Raw genomic sequence first — 15,163 nt, 5'->3', positions numbered from 1 at the left:
TTGGCAACATGGACAGTGGCATTGAGTGCACCCTCAGCAAGTTTGCTGATGACACCAAGCTGTGTGGTGTGCAGACACGCTGGAGGGAAGGGAGGCCATCCAGAGGGACCTTGACAGGCTGGAGAGGTGGGCCCATGACAAGCTCATGAGGTTCAATAAGAGCAAGTGCAGGGTCCTGCATCTGGGTCAGGACAATCCCAGGCACCAATATAGGTTGGACAGGGTCTGGCTTGAGAGCAGCCCTGAAGAATAGGACTTGGGGCTGCTGGTGGATGAGAAGCTCAACAGGAGCCACCAGTGTGCACTTGCAGCCCAGAAGGCCAATCACATCCTGGGCTGCATCAAGAGAAGCCTAGCCAGCAGTTCGAGGGAGCTGATTCTCCCCCTGTACTCTGCGCTGGTGAGACCCCACCCAGAGTACTGCATCCAGTTCTGGGACCCCTGTTACAAGAAGGATCTGGAGGTGCTGGAATGTGTCCAGAGAAGGGCCATGAGGATGATTAGAGGACTGGAGCACCTCTCCTATGAGGACAGACTGAGGGAGTTGGGGCTATTCAGTCTGGAGAAGGCCCTAAGGAGACCTAATTGTGGCCTGCCAGTATCTTAAGGGGGCTACAAGAAAGCTGGGGAGGGACTTTTTAGGGTGTCAGGTAATGATAAAACTAGGGGGAATGGAAAAAAAATAGAAATGGGTAGATTCAGATTGGATGTTAGGAAGAAGTTCTTCACCATGAAGGTGGTGAGACACTGGAATGGGTGGTGGGTGGAGAGAGGTAGTGGAGGCCCCATCCCTGGAGGTTTTTAAGGCCAGGCTGGATGTGGCTCTGGACAATCTGATCTAGTGTGAGGTGTCCCTAACCATGGTTGGAACTAGATGCTCCTTGAGGTCCCTTCCAACCCTAACAATTCTATGATTCCATGAGAAGTGAGCACAACCCCAGATTTTTTGGTAGAACAATGAGAAATGCTGAAGCTTTGGGATAGCTTCCAGCATCAGCAAGTGTTGGAGTAAGGAAGGTAGGAAGAAATTGTTGAAGGGAACAAGAAGGATCTGGCAAAACAATGTGCTAGTAGCAGGCTAGCTCCTCCTTGGAGTACAGTCATTCTGCAATAATGTGCGTGGGTCTGGAGGAAAGCTGAGTGCCCAAATGTGGTGTGGAAGGTGGGCACAGATGATAGCAGCTTCTAATGAAATATGATTAGGAACTGTGTTGTTAGAAGGACACTGACAGCAAGTAACAACAACCTCTTCTTTTCTACCATACGGTAGTCACTATTATGCCTAATGGTATGGTTATAGTCTGCCTTGAGCTCCCCACTGAGCATAGGAAATTACTTCAGTTTTCCTTTGAGTTATCATTTTAACATGGAACTTACTTGAGTCTCATTCATCCTAAGCTGAGTTCTGGGCATGGTAAAGTTAACGAGACTGAAGAAGCAGTGGAGGAGCAGAGCACTTCTCTGGGCAAATTTTCTTGATCCTCTGGGATGTTAGAGCTTGGTTTACAGTTTTGTTAATCTACAGCCCACTAATACTTCTAGCAATGCTGTGCTAGATTCTAAAGAACAGCCATGTGGACCGTTGTCACTGGAGTGGGCTTACTGTGCAAAGTAATCTATATTGTGGCAGCTTTTTGCATCTGAACAGCCACCTGGAAATTCCCTGTACAGCAGTGAAGTGCAGTGGATAGAAGCAGCACACAGAGAGACGTTGAGGAAGGCTCTCCAGGGATGTTTGGCGGGACAGTGCACAAAGCTGTGCAGCTATAGTCTCAACTCTCTCAGCTGTACTTCTTTGCACCCCCATCTACTACGTACAGTACTCATGCACAGTACTCATACTTCTGGCAAACAGATGGCGGTGTCTCAAAGCAAGGCGATTTAATTTTTCTATCTTTGTTTTTTTTTTTCAGGATGATGTCAGGATGGTTTGGGGAGATGTTTTATTAGTCTGATGAAGTTCTTTTATCATGAAGATTCAGCCCCCTCTAGGATCCTATAAAATGAAATCTATTTGGAAGAAATGTACCTTTGAAGCCAAAAAGATCAGCCAGAACATATCCACCTTACCCAGAAATCAAAGTATGTGAACTATACCACTTCACACATTGCAATCTGCACCAAGGCTGCAGGGGCCCTGCCAGGAACATCCCCTGGTGTGGCAATATAATGAACCTAAACTTCACATGTTCAGCCTGGATCTCTCCAGGGAGCAGAATGCGGAGCTGATGATAGATCATTTAGAAGGCAGTACTAACACTAAGTTCCAATGTTTTGTTTCTTATAATGCCACGTTTAGGCACCTCTGATTGTTTCTGACGTAAATAAAAAATGAGGAAATATTTATGTTTAGCTTTGTGGTAGATTTGCACAAAAAGCAAAATTCTGTAAGGCAACTATCCTGCTCTATGCCCCTACGTTTTCAGTTCACCACTAAAAAGTGAGAGATGAGGGATCACAAATACATTATTTGCTTAGTGTTTTGCCAAAGAAGGCAGAGGGAGCCAGACCCACATACCGATAGAGGTGTCTTTTCATCGCTCATTGCTTTTACAAACGCAAGTGCTTCAGGGGTAGCAGACCTAATATTGTCGACTCTGCCCTCGTCAAATCGGCGTATGGAAGCACTTTCATAGGTAGGAACAAGTCTCCTGTGGCATCTGAGAGAATGAAGTAAGCAAAACAAAGAATAATTATTTTCAAGGGGTCATAAATACTAAAAGAAAGGGTTGACACGCTTTATTGTTACAGCCATGATTTATTTTTTGCATAGTATTCATCTTAATGTTGATAGAGTTCCATAAGAAACTTAAAAAAGATGGATGCTCATTCCTTCATTATATGAGGAGCTGCATACTCTTGTATACATTTTAGTTATGCACTACTAGTAAAAAATGACTGGATGTGTAAAAACAAGGCTAGTAAAACTAAATTTACTGAAAGATCTCAAGGAATGCTTTATTTGCACTGCACCATAAAATAATAGTGTAATTAATCATATACTTATGGGCTTGAAATATGTTTTATTTAAAACAAAAAAATGCAGCTTGTGTGTGAAAGAAAAATGGAAAACTAAAAGGGGAAAAGGCTGCTAATTGAGACTGTGAGCTGGAATGAAAAACCACATGACAAATAGGATGGCATGTGAAGGCTATTGTTTAATTTGGGTCCAGGTATATAGCTACTGTTCCTTGCTTCAGGAAACCTACTGTGCCTTCCTATTGAAGTAAGGCTCTCAGAGCAGAACTGTCCCCTAAGGTTTTTGTTGCTTATGTGGATTTTATATCATGGCTGGGATCCAGATGAAAGTCTTAGACCAGGTCATTGTTGGAGTTTGGTTAATAGAATTCATAAAATGGATGTTTAACAGATGTTAATGGAGTATGCAAAATGTGTTAGATGTCTCTGGTAAAGACCACTTCAGGTTTGAATTAGACATGATAAAGAGTTATTTGTGTAATAGGCTGTTCTGGAGGAAACATGCTACCAGTCTCTAGTCTAGAGTGTTAGTTGTTTTGACAACATAGAAAAGAGCTTTTAACTTTTATAATACCATGGAAATTAGAGGATGTTGTGAAATCTTGGTATACCTGTGAAGAAGGAAGCAGCAGTAGTTACCACCTTGTGTAGGAACTCTGCTCTGATATGCTGCTGCAGTATTTTTCTATGTGAGTGCTTTTTGCTCTGAATGCAAGGGGTACATATGTGGTAAGCTATGGGTTACTGTTGTGGTTCCTCCCAAGCTATGCACAGTGGCAAGGAAGGGTTTCTGCTCCAAAAACTTGGACTCCCTAGCTGATTCTGCTTTGGTGGGTGGCAAGGCTGTCTACCACTCCCTGCCACACCCTCACCCTCTTCTCTATGCCAAGTGCAGAGACAGCTGGGGGTAGGGTACTGGCTGAGAATGGTGTGTGTGGGACATAGAGATGGGAAGGCAGAACAAGGAGAGGGAAAGGGAGTGAAGGAAGTGAGTACTCTCTCACAGAACCAGGTGGCAATTTTTATCTTGTCTGACCTACAGTTGTGAGGTAAGATCACTCATTTGCATGCAGGAGACATTTGTTTGGGTTCTGAGATAAAAATGAACCCTCTGTATGAAAAAAATAAATTGTGAATCTCCTCTTGTGCTATCTTGTTGCTATGGTTTTAATTAGCCTTACCTGTAAAACGCCAGCTGAAGTGCTACTTGAATGTAGGCATCTGGGCTAATCTTTTGTTTCTTAATAAATTCTTTTCCATACTTCTCAAACTTGTAGGCAGTAAAGTCCAGATTTTTTACTAGCCTGGAAAACAAGCAGAGGCAGTTACTGCAGCAGGAGATGCAAGAACCTTATATTCCATTTCTATTTGCAAATAAAACTCAGAGATCATTTCCTGTCTGTACCCACTTGGAGGTGAGTTGGCTCCTGCTCCACAGACAGTCCTGGCCTTTGGTAACTTGTTCCTAGTCAATACCTTATTCATAAAGGTTCTAGGCTGGCCTTGTTTTCTGCAGCAATTAAATGAGTTGTGGCACTCAGGCCATTCTGCTCATTTAAGTAAAACACCTTTTTTGAAAAAGAAAAATAAAACATAACAAACCCTAGTGTTTTCTCTCCTGAAATCTAAGCCAGGCCCTGCTTTCTCCACAAACTTCTCTGATGTTATTAGTGTGAGAAATAAGTGGCTTTGAAACCCAAAGAAGGTTGCTTGCAAGTTTTAATTTAGAGGGCTACCACCTTTGTAAACAGAAAGGAATTACTCTGCATTCTGAACGTTTTCATACTTTCCTGCATGCTTCTATCCACTTTGGGATCTCATCTAATGCAATCACAATGACATACTTTGAGCCAATGTATTCATTCTCTACAGAGAGATCACAGGCTTGACTGTTGAGATGAAATAATTTGGAAGAAAAAATAATCTCTCATTACCATCCCCACCCCCAAAGATCATGCAGGATCTTCTACAGGCAGGAAACAGTCAGAAGAACTAACCTTTGTAGGAGCAAGAGGGATGTAAACAAACTGTTTATTCAAACCAGTTGTATTCTACTGCCTTGTATATGTATGCCCATTGCCTTAGCTTTGGCTTTTGTTGGCTCAAACCCATAAAGTGCATCCACAAAAACAGAAAACCTTCACTATGTGCATCCTCTATGGTCTTTAGCTTTCTAATGTTTACATGAAAGGAAAACAATGGTAATGCAGTTCCTGAATACAGTGGAGTAGCTCCAGCTTGTAAGGATCTTCTCCTGGAAAGATGTGAGGTATGTCCACCTTGGAAAGATGAGGAGCAGCAGGAGACAAGGAAGAAACCCATGCATGCACACCACGTGCTGAGTAGTTCCCAGCTTGAAGTCATTGCTGAGAAAATTGGGGCTATCTCTTTACCTTTGGAGTTTTTCTGCTGCTGATGCCAGATGTGTCTGAATTTCAGGGGAACATTTCCATCTCAGTCTCCGTGGAGCAGGAAGCTCGCTCACTGAATCAGCTCGGACTAATTTCTTGGAGCTTTCTTTCCTGTTAGTATGTGAATGAAAAGTCATTTAAGTAACAGGAATAATCTAGTTGTTAAACATTGCTTTTTTTTAGCAGGATTGATTTCCAAGAGATGTATGGGTCTTAGTGACTCAGGGAAATTTGCTGCAGGCAGAGAATTCATGGGGGCTGGAAGCAGGTACAGAAAGGGACTCACATGTGCTTGAGCAAGTGTTCAGCGCATTGCACCAGTATGATGCCATCAAAAGGGGAATGTTCACACACAATACCACAGACTCCATCTCTTCCTATCACGAACTAAGTAAGGAGAAGAACAAGTACAAGATATATAGTGAATAAATCATGTTCTCAGTAAGTTACCCATGACGGTAACCTAAAAAAGGATGTTGTTCTCCTGTGGTTTTCTTATTGGTTGCATCAAGAACTTCCTTGACTTACAGATCAGTGTGTGATTTTCTTGTCCTGTTAGTGGTGTTGCATTTGATCCCTTTCATGCTGCTATTTTGGACTGAATCCTGCAAGAATGTAAAATTTATCACTTCCTACTGGAGTCTGGAAATTTTATGTAGCACTTCCTTTATAGTAAAGAAAAACCTATCACAGGAAAGACAGGCTAAGTTCTCTTTTGACATTTGGGGGCAACACAACACCTGTATCTGGGAAGTCCCCTTGGATTACATTTTATTACAAATATTGTACCAAATTAGCAAGTCCATCCTTATTTGATAGCTTTCTCGTAGCTTGTTTTACTGTCCTGCTTCTTCTTTACCTGTTTTTGTTTGGTGGTATTTTCTCATTTCCCCGTTGCTTGTCTTCATTGCACACACTGGGGACAACCTGCTGCATTGCAGTTCTCTGATACACATGCAGTTGGTTACTTCTGCATTTTGAACAAAAGCAGATGTCTAAGACCAACCTGCTACTTGTCCCGTATGTTTTCTGTCCTTTTCCTGGACTTTTCCCTCTACTTCTTTTGAAGTATCTTTGAACTTCTCCCACTCAGCTCACCCTGTGCGTTTGTGTCACTCATATTCATCCTGCCTCCCTGGTTCCCATGAAGTTTTCACAGAGCATGCAATGCAAAATAAATACAACTGGATGATTTTGAATGCCTTACTGCAAAGTTGAAGGAAAAAATAAAGAGAAAGAGCAAGTTCGACTGTGAGAATGGCTTCCTACGTGATATGCATCCTGCATTTGCCCCCTACAAATTTCTCTTTACCTTTGAACTACTTATGGCCTGAATACATCTAGACAGATGAAGCTCTCCCATATGCTATGTAAATATATTTGTTTTCTTCTACCTTCTGATAGTAAACAACAAAAAAAATTCGTATATTGTCATCTGCTTGAAATTCTTCAACTAGTGGCCTGACAAATACTAGAGGATTCTAACTAAAGACAAATGGTTTGTTCTTCAAAAACACAGCACTAGTCTGCTGATAATGTCATTTGCAGTGATATAAATCAGGAATGACTACTGAAATGTATTTGTACTAGGATAAGTCAGTGTAAGTTAAATTAATTTTGTGGTTTCTCTTTTCATGTTGCCATTCTTAGATATGGGATGAGAAACAAACATTGTACAAGCAATGTATCAACCCACCACAATTTCTTTCAATTTTTCATGAGATGTCAACATTGTTGACAGTTGGAGATGAATACATTGCTTCACCTTGGATCTATTGCAAAACATGGAAAATAATCGTGGCACTTTCAAATACGATAATCAAAATCTGATTGGGGAAACAGGCTGAAGAAAATCAATACTTCCAGGAAAGTCTCAACAAGAATGCCATTAAATGGGTAAACAGTCCATTAAGGAAGAACTTATACTAACTTAAATACACACCGAATTATTATCAGTAGTATTTCTAGGACATCAGGAAAATGTGTGAGAGAACTGAGAAAGCTATTATGGTTTTCTGGTTTTGTGCTGGGATGCTCATCCAGCATTTTTATGTAATTTGACTGAGTCTAGTTAAAAGTGCACAGTTTTGTTTATTTGCCTTGTTTTGTTTTGTTTTTTATTCAGATATATACCTACCTATATGTCTTTCTATTTGTCTACCTCCTCAAGGGCAAAAGACAGCTTCAGGGAAGGTGAAAGCATGCCTGTGTTAAAGAAGGCCCCCCGAGTGACAACAAGGCAGTAGGTCTGCTCTTCCTGTCTTGCAAGAAACAGTGCTGCTCACTCCAACCCTGCCTTGGAAGATGCTGATAACACATTCCCCTCTTTCTCCCACTGGATTCTAAATGGCCACTACCATGAGAGCAATTGGAGTCCCTTGCTATTTGCAAGTAACATCATAGTACTGTAAGGTTTTTACCTGCATAGGTTTGTCATACCAACGATTGGCCCCATTTCTATGGTAGCCTCCCCCATGTAGCAGTTGCAATGCCATGTTTGTGTCGTTGAGTTCCACTCCACTTGGGCTGTCCAGGCACACCAGGCATATGCACCGTTCAATCATGTCGAGAGAGTCGCGGTTAGTAGAGTCTGGGGACAAGAGAGTGAAATGTTCACATCTTCTTACCTGTAGCGAAGGGCTGGCTGGGAATCCTGCTGCCTTAAAGAGCACTGAAGATCTGACCCTGACTCTGCAATGAGTTGGTGTCTGCAGAACATCTCTGTGCAAGGAAGCATTGCACCAAGGCATTCATTCATGTTAACTTTTGCAATATCTCTGTGTTTCTTCCACGTGATTCAATAATATCCACTTTCTTTTTCTGCCTTTCATTTCCTGAAGAAATTATATTACATAATAGATCTGTTTTACTCTTAAAGCCAAGATGCTTACTTATTTTATACATAACAGTTGTAGAGAGTACACTTGGAAAATAGAGAATTTCAGAGCTCACGCTATTGCTGCAGTGGTGTAGTATCCTGCTCTGAAACAGCAGGGCCTCTGCTGGCTTTGTGCTGTTCTGCCATTACAGCCCTTTTCTGGACACGGAACAGAAAGGTCCGTGTTGGTTTTGTATTCTTGTATCAAATCCTTCTTCTTCTGTTGCTGGTGATTTCTTGTGCTTTAGAGAAATAAGTCCTGGATGGGGTATGTTGCCTATGTTGCATGACAAAGCATCTGAAGATAAGGTTATGAGGTTTCTTGAACATGGTATTGCCAAAAACACGGGTTGCCATGGTCCACACCCCTCCTATCTCTTGAGTCTTGCTGAATAAAATTTGCTTTTTCTGGCTCTCTTTCTTTGCTTTTTTTCCCTGTCCTGTCACTTCTGTTTCTACAGGTGGACTGGAAAGACTATTTTTACATTGTTCTCAGTGCTTTCCTCCTTGTTTGGTTTGGGTGTTTTTGGTTGGTTTGTTTGGCTGGTTTTATTTGTTTATTGTTGCATTTCCTTTCCCCCTCCCTTTTCAGTTATGAAGGCAAAAGTTTGCTTTTCTGAGGGCCAGTTGGAGGCATAGCAAATATTTAATTGTGAGCTGTATTAAAATGTGCAACCTATAACAAAAACTGATTTTATTCAAAGGCATAGTACATCATTAATTGCTGTTAAATGGTTGGTAATAAGATCAAAGGAAAGAAGGCTTTCAAATATTAATTTAAAATTCCTGCCATTCTTAACAGATCAGCTTTTGTCTGGTGGTTTTTCTAGATATTGGTGAAAATGGTTTAATTTCAGACTGTTCTTAACTAAAGATATGAATTTGGATTGATCAAAACTTCTTGCAAGCCGGTACTAAGTTCAGCAAATTTATGCTCAATTCAGGAGATTAATTCAGCTGAAAGAATGGAACAAATAATTAAACAATTAACATTTGAAATATGGGGCCATTTCAAAATGTGCAAATTTTTACTGTTTGCAAATATGAAAGAAAAGTAGCTTGATCCTCTTGTTGAAAGAACAGCATTTTTCAAAGTAAGAAAAACTATACCTTCCCCGATTGAGTAACTGATGAGTGAGGAGCTAGCAAAAAAAACCTAGATGTTTGTTATCAGCCAGGTTCACTCTCCAGGTGCTGTGTGTTAAAAAAAAATAAAAGAGCACAATTAAAAGGGAAGGAGGGGCAAGTGATAGCAATGGCTGAGAAGGAAGAGGGAAAGCTCTGGTCTCCTGCAGATTACGGTAAGGTGCCATTCTTATAGGGGAGCATTGGCAGCCATGGACCCTAGTGTTAGGGGTGGCCAGCCTGACTTCTTGCAGACTGGATGGGGATCTGACGGAATGCATAGTGTGTTGTCTTCCCTTTACCAGACCAGCAGAGTCCTAAGCAAAGCACCTGGCATTCCTGCCAGACCCTACAAAGACTTGAGCCAGGAGATTGTAACTGATGGGGTAAGCAAATAGGTTGAGCTCTCTGCCAGAATGTCCCTGTGAATTTTCCTCAAAAGCATTCAGAAGTGTTATAGGGGACCACACAGGTCCCTGTTCTCTTGGTTGTAAAGTTCTTCTAGTATTGGACATTTGATGGACTGACCATAAATGTGCTATTCATTCTATTGATAGTCTGGGCACACCAATGCAAAGGCTAAAAATAACTGAATGGAAGTTGCCCTGTGTACGTCAGTTGCTGGTATTTGTGGACAGGCACCTTCAAGGGAAAACTGGATGGGGATTTACAAACTGCTTACATCTTGCTCAGTGTTCTGCTTTATGTTGTTTGATAGGTTTATATATATTTTATTATGGCTGTTACCCCCATATCTTTAACAGATATGAACCCCTTCTTCTGACATGGCTTCAGGGTATTTTGAATCTAGATATTTGAGTGAATAAAATTAAGCTTTGCTCAAAAAGCAGGGGAATGATGCCCTTAAAGAAAGAAGCAGACATGTCCAGAGAGCTGATCAACACTAAAAAAATTATGATGTGAAGCAGACCATGAACTGCACAAGAAAAAAACTCATGAACCATGACTTCTGATGGGAAATAAATATTTTGAAAAAGAGCTGAAAGAGGAGAATCACAAAAACAGGCTTAAAGCCCTGTAAGATGTTTCTTGTCCTTCTTTCTTTCCATTGCATACAATTGTATTGAAATGACCACTCATCTTTCACTTAGCTGAGGTTTTTTGCCTTTGTTTTAAGAAGGAAAATGAGAAGATGGTTCTGAATCCAATTCAGATATAGTATGTGGGACAGCAGCCCCTATAGCAGAAAGAGTTCATTTTCTGTACTAATGAGAGTTAGTTCTGCAGACTGAATTCAGCTAAAATACTGCATGTGTTTATAAATCAGCGATGGCTGGGTTTATAACCATTTATTTGATATTTCCTCCATGAGAAGACCTATCCTCTTACTTGTACGTCTATGCAGGCCCACGTGTATCTTCATCATAACCTCTAGAAAGCACTGTACAGATCTCTCTCCCAAAGCATCCTCTTTTCCTGTCCAGTACAGAAGAATAGTGAAGTAACTCCTTCCACCTCACATTACTTCAACAGAGGTTTTTTCTCTTCCTTTGTTATTGTTACATGCGCATTTCAGCACAGATAAGAAAGAAAAGAGGGTTATTAACAATCACCTACCCATGTGTTAACAGCAATACTTTATACTATATAGAGAAGCTGTGATAATATAAGTTGTCTAGTTTGGGATTCCTGCTTAGATTAGAGAAGGCTGTGGTATTTTTTAGTGCAGAATCTGGGGTTTTTTTTCAGCTTCCTAATTGAGTTGGTTTGCTTTCTCATTGAAATGAATATTTTGGCAGATAGCAGGCAATCTGAAAGCACTATAGAGATGGTTCTGTTAGTTTTTGTTGATTTGTCTTTTTAAATTTAAGATGATGTAGGTTTACAAAGATTTTGCTGCAAGTTTCAAGGTGTTCACTGTTTCACTTAAAAGTGTGTCAAGAAAATAAATGAATATGTCTTTATCTCAGTTTTTATTAATGAGTATTTTTTCTCTTCCTTTAAAAAGAAAAGACAGGGAAGGGAAAGCCTGAAGGTGAGACTGGTATCTTGTAATAATGCTGTGATAACTGCCAGGGGTCTCCATATAAAGTTATTAAAGGTATAGATAAACATGGCTAGGAAAAGATAAGATCTTCCCTGGGATGGTAGGTGTGTTTTGAGACTATAGGCAGCTCTTGTGTATTTCAGGGCATTGGTAAAAAAGCAGCATTTTCTGTAGTATTGTCATGGAATGAGTGAGCACTCAGCTGGGTGGTGCTCGATTGCCAGCTGGGATTAAATCATGACATGGGTATAAAGAGATGAGTTAGCATACTTTTTTGGGAGGGAAAAATGAATATCTAAGTAACTTACAATGGTAAAAAGAGGGCTTCAGGGCAAAATACATCTGAAGTGATAGAGGTGACTAATCCCACCCTTTATTTTAATCTGTTTCAAAGTCAGGCATTCAGGTCCAGAATCCAAGACAGCTAAATGCTGCCTGTTGTTGGAAGAGAGAAAGAGGTATCTACAGATAATGATTGGTGTAACCTTTCCTAGATACTTACTTAAGATTTGGATTAATAAGCTTTGGTACTTTCTGTTTCTCTCCATTGACTACACAGCTGGATTTAATAGGTATTTAACATGTAGATGCCTTTGTTAGATGAGATGAAAAACATCTGTTGCCAAAACCCTTCATTATTATTGGTACAAAATGGATGTGAAGAAAAAGACAAATCACAAAATCTGATGTAATGTACTTTGTGTGATGAAGAACAGAGAATGGAGTGAGCGCTATTGACATGGTATAACAATTATAGTCATACACAGCCAAAAGGGTCAAAGCATATCTCCTGCTTTCCTGGTAACACACATCGGAACGCTTTCAGCTACTGAGTTGCTGTCTTCTAGAAAAATTCAGCAGTGAGATTGCACATTCAGTCCTATATTTGCTGTAATGTTCACTCCCAGCAAAGAAAGGCAATGATGATGATGATGAAGAGGAGGAAGATGATGAAGAGGAGAAAGCTGGGATTGCTGCTGCTAACCTTTCATAAGGATTGTCCTGGCCTCTGCCCACTCTGTTCTTCCATCTGTTGTCAGCAGGCCAATTGGAGGCAGCATTTCCTCTTCATTCTCTGCCATTTTGGCTATCTTTCGTAACTGAGTGAAAAGATCGCCCTCACTGAGACGACGGAAATTAATGACAACATCCAAAACAAAAAACTGCAAAAAAATAACAGAAGTCAGGAGAACAGTCACAGATGGGTTGGACCCTTGTTAGCCCAACATTTTGATTTCATCTGGATAGGTTCTAAGATGAAGCCCTGTTTTGGATAGCCATGCCTGCAGGCAATGGAGCACAAAAACACTGGGAACTGGTCTGGGGATCATTCCTCCTGTGTTTTTAAACCAGTGTAAATGCCAGTTGCTTGTATTGCATGTTAGGCTCAAATAAAACATACTTTATTTGAATGAGCCTACAAACCCCCAAAAAGATAAATTCAGAAAGTATGTAAAGAATTTCCATGTTGTTATTGATTTAAAAATAATGCAGAGAAATTAAAGTACTTCTCACTGAACTGAAGAAAAGGACTTCCTGGCAAACAGACCACTGGGCTCTGCCCCTTCATTCTGAGAGGTCCTGTGGGCACAGCTCCAGTTCTACACATAGTTAAGATGAACTATAAAAATACTCTGCCCAGCCAATGTACTCTGCTGCTCAATGGCATTTATTGATTGGGACTGATTAACTCTTCATTATTTCTACCTGCACCTGTACTAATGTCTTCATGCATAGCTTAGGCCCCCTACATGGGATGGTGGTATATACACCATGTGTTCTGTGCCAATACTTGACTGTCAAGAGAAGAGCATTTCCAGCAAATGCACTCTAATAAGATTTTTTTTTCTCTGTGGTTTCATCTCTGCTGATAAATATTTTTGTTTGAATGAGAAAGCAAACTGATTCTGCCACATTCCTCCTTTCTACACCGCTGTACTTGGAATATAATGTGGGCTAAGGACAAAAATGCTGCAGAAGCAGATTTTGGAATATATTGACAGTGAATGCTTAGTAAGAAGTGAGCTCATATATAGCATGCTAATTGTGTTTCTGAGCAGTGATTAGATTAGCCTCTTCGTGAGTGAATTTAAGTAAGCTAAGAAATATAGAAAGGTATAAAAAAAGAACGCTCATTTACCTGATTGTTACAAGCAACAATGATGTGCTCTGGTTCTGGCATTACACTGCTTTTCTGAGCCACAAGAGTGTCTTTGGTATGTCCTGGAAGACGATAGGAAGAAAAGAGTCCATAGTATTGCTTCATACAGAGAGGATGACCAGACAGCTGTCCACGAGCAAAATCAACAGGTAAAGCATGGCTGGAGAGAGAGAAGGAGAAAAACAAAGCCAGAGGAAAAGAGGGGAGAGGGGAGGGGGAGAGAGAGAGAGAGAGACAGAAAGGAAATCTAATCTGTCCTTTGTTCTATTACAATTAGATCAGGTATAACACAAATTGAATAATAAAATGCGATTACAGTATAAGGAAAATAGATGAATTCCCATACCAAAGTTAAATGCATCATTCCTAGCAGCTTCATGCATATTCATTAAGTAATTGCAATATCATCTAGTGGAAATGTGGAAAAATAGCAGGTCACAAGCAGCTTTGCAATGTGTGGTAAGCCTGCCTAGTCGGGCCCCCAGTAACTTGCCAGGATGTAAGTTAGCAGAACAGCAGGAAAACTCATGGTGCCTTGAAAAAACCATACTGATGAAATTCACTGCAAATCACAGTTGTCCTGTACTGTGCAGAATGGTTAGAGAGTCTGTGAGGGGACCTTGCCTGATAAATAGCAGTGACAGGCACTACAGAGGGTATTCCTGTTTTCCAGACCCTCAGTTATATGCTATTCTTTACTTAGACCTATATGGGAGTAAGTGCTGAAAACCTATTCCTTTTCTATTGGAAGGCATGTGAAAACCAAGCCTCCTAAAAGGCTTCTTCAGTGGACAGGAGTAATAACAATTTAAAAAAAAAAAAAAAAAGTGAAAAAAGATTATGGATTGCAAAATATTCAACTGACACTGCAGCAGGAAATAATGGTGCTGTCACTTGGGAGAGGCTGCAAAGACCACAGGAAGAAGATCTTGTGGTGTGGAGGTTTTTCCACCGCAAAACAGAGCTAAGCTTCCAGCCTGCTAGAGTGGAGGCAGGGGCAAAGCAGCACACGAGAATGGTTACTGTCATATAGCTAATGTGGGGTAACATTTTATGCTTGTTTTATCTTAACTGTCACTTTAGAACTGTGGCAGTTGTAAATCAGGGACATTCATTTCAGTTCCTAGCTCTCAAACTCATATCACTCAATACCTTGTATAGGTGCTTAATTAAAAAAATAATAACAATTTTATTCCTTATCAGCAAAACAGTGTTACTAATGTTCTCTTATATTTAACAGAGTTCTAAAGAGCATCTATGGTGATTGGAAACAGTTGAACAACACGGTAGATTTAGATAAGTCAATCTGTAATTATAGCAATTGAGAAAGGGATTATTAACCCATGACACCACAAATGTCTTCTATTGATTTTAGGAGCTGTCTGTAACTCTTATGTAACCAAGTTTGGGTTTGTTTGAAATATTTAGATCTGGCAACTGCATGAAATATCTGTACAGTTCAAAAGCCCGAGTTTGGACTGGAATATTGTGCATCTGCATGGGGGATGAGCCAAGAGAATCTCTCAGCACAGGCAAGGGTAGAAGTCCTTAATAGCAAAAGGGAAGTGAAAATGTTACAGTTATAGTGTCATCATAATTAT

At 40.5% G+C, this 15,163-nt stretch overlaps 1 protein-coding gene across 1 annotated transcript in view; it reads right to left on the bottom strand.

The window, feature by feature from the left end:
* Positions 1-15,163, bottom strand: part of CHAT (choline O-acetyltransferase) — a 35,674-nt gene that overhangs the window by 11,316 nt on the left and 9,195 nt on the right. The window contains exons 6-12 of the mRNA XM_068139993.1: positions 13,542-13,722; positions 12,387-12,564; positions 7,811-7,980; positions 5,677-5,777; positions 5,373-5,501; positions 4,161-4,283; positions 2,519-2,660 (exon numbers count right to left, since the gene is read on the bottom strand). Of these exons, the coding sequence (XP_067996094.1) occupies positions 2,519-2,660; positions 4,161-4,283; positions 5,373-5,501; positions 5,677-5,777; positions 7,811-7,980; positions 12,387-12,564; positions 13,542-13,722 (1,024 nt within the window). The remainder of the gene's footprint in view (positions 1-2,518; positions 2,661-4,160; positions 4,284-5,372; positions 5,502-5,676; positions 5,778-7,810; positions 7,981-12,386; positions 12,565-13,541; positions 13,723-15,163) is intronic.

The sequence above is a fragment of the Melanerpes formicivorus genome, unplaced genomic scaffold (genome assembly GCF_026170545.1).
Source record: "Melanerpes formicivorus ecotype bairdi unplaced genomic scaffold, bMelFor1.0.p_v2 SCAF_6, whole genome shotgun sequence".
NCBI lineage: Eukaryota > Metazoa > Chordata > Aves > Piciformes > Picidae > Melanerpes > Melanerpes formicivorus.
This window is presented reverse-complemented; position numbering and strand designations above follow the sequence as displayed.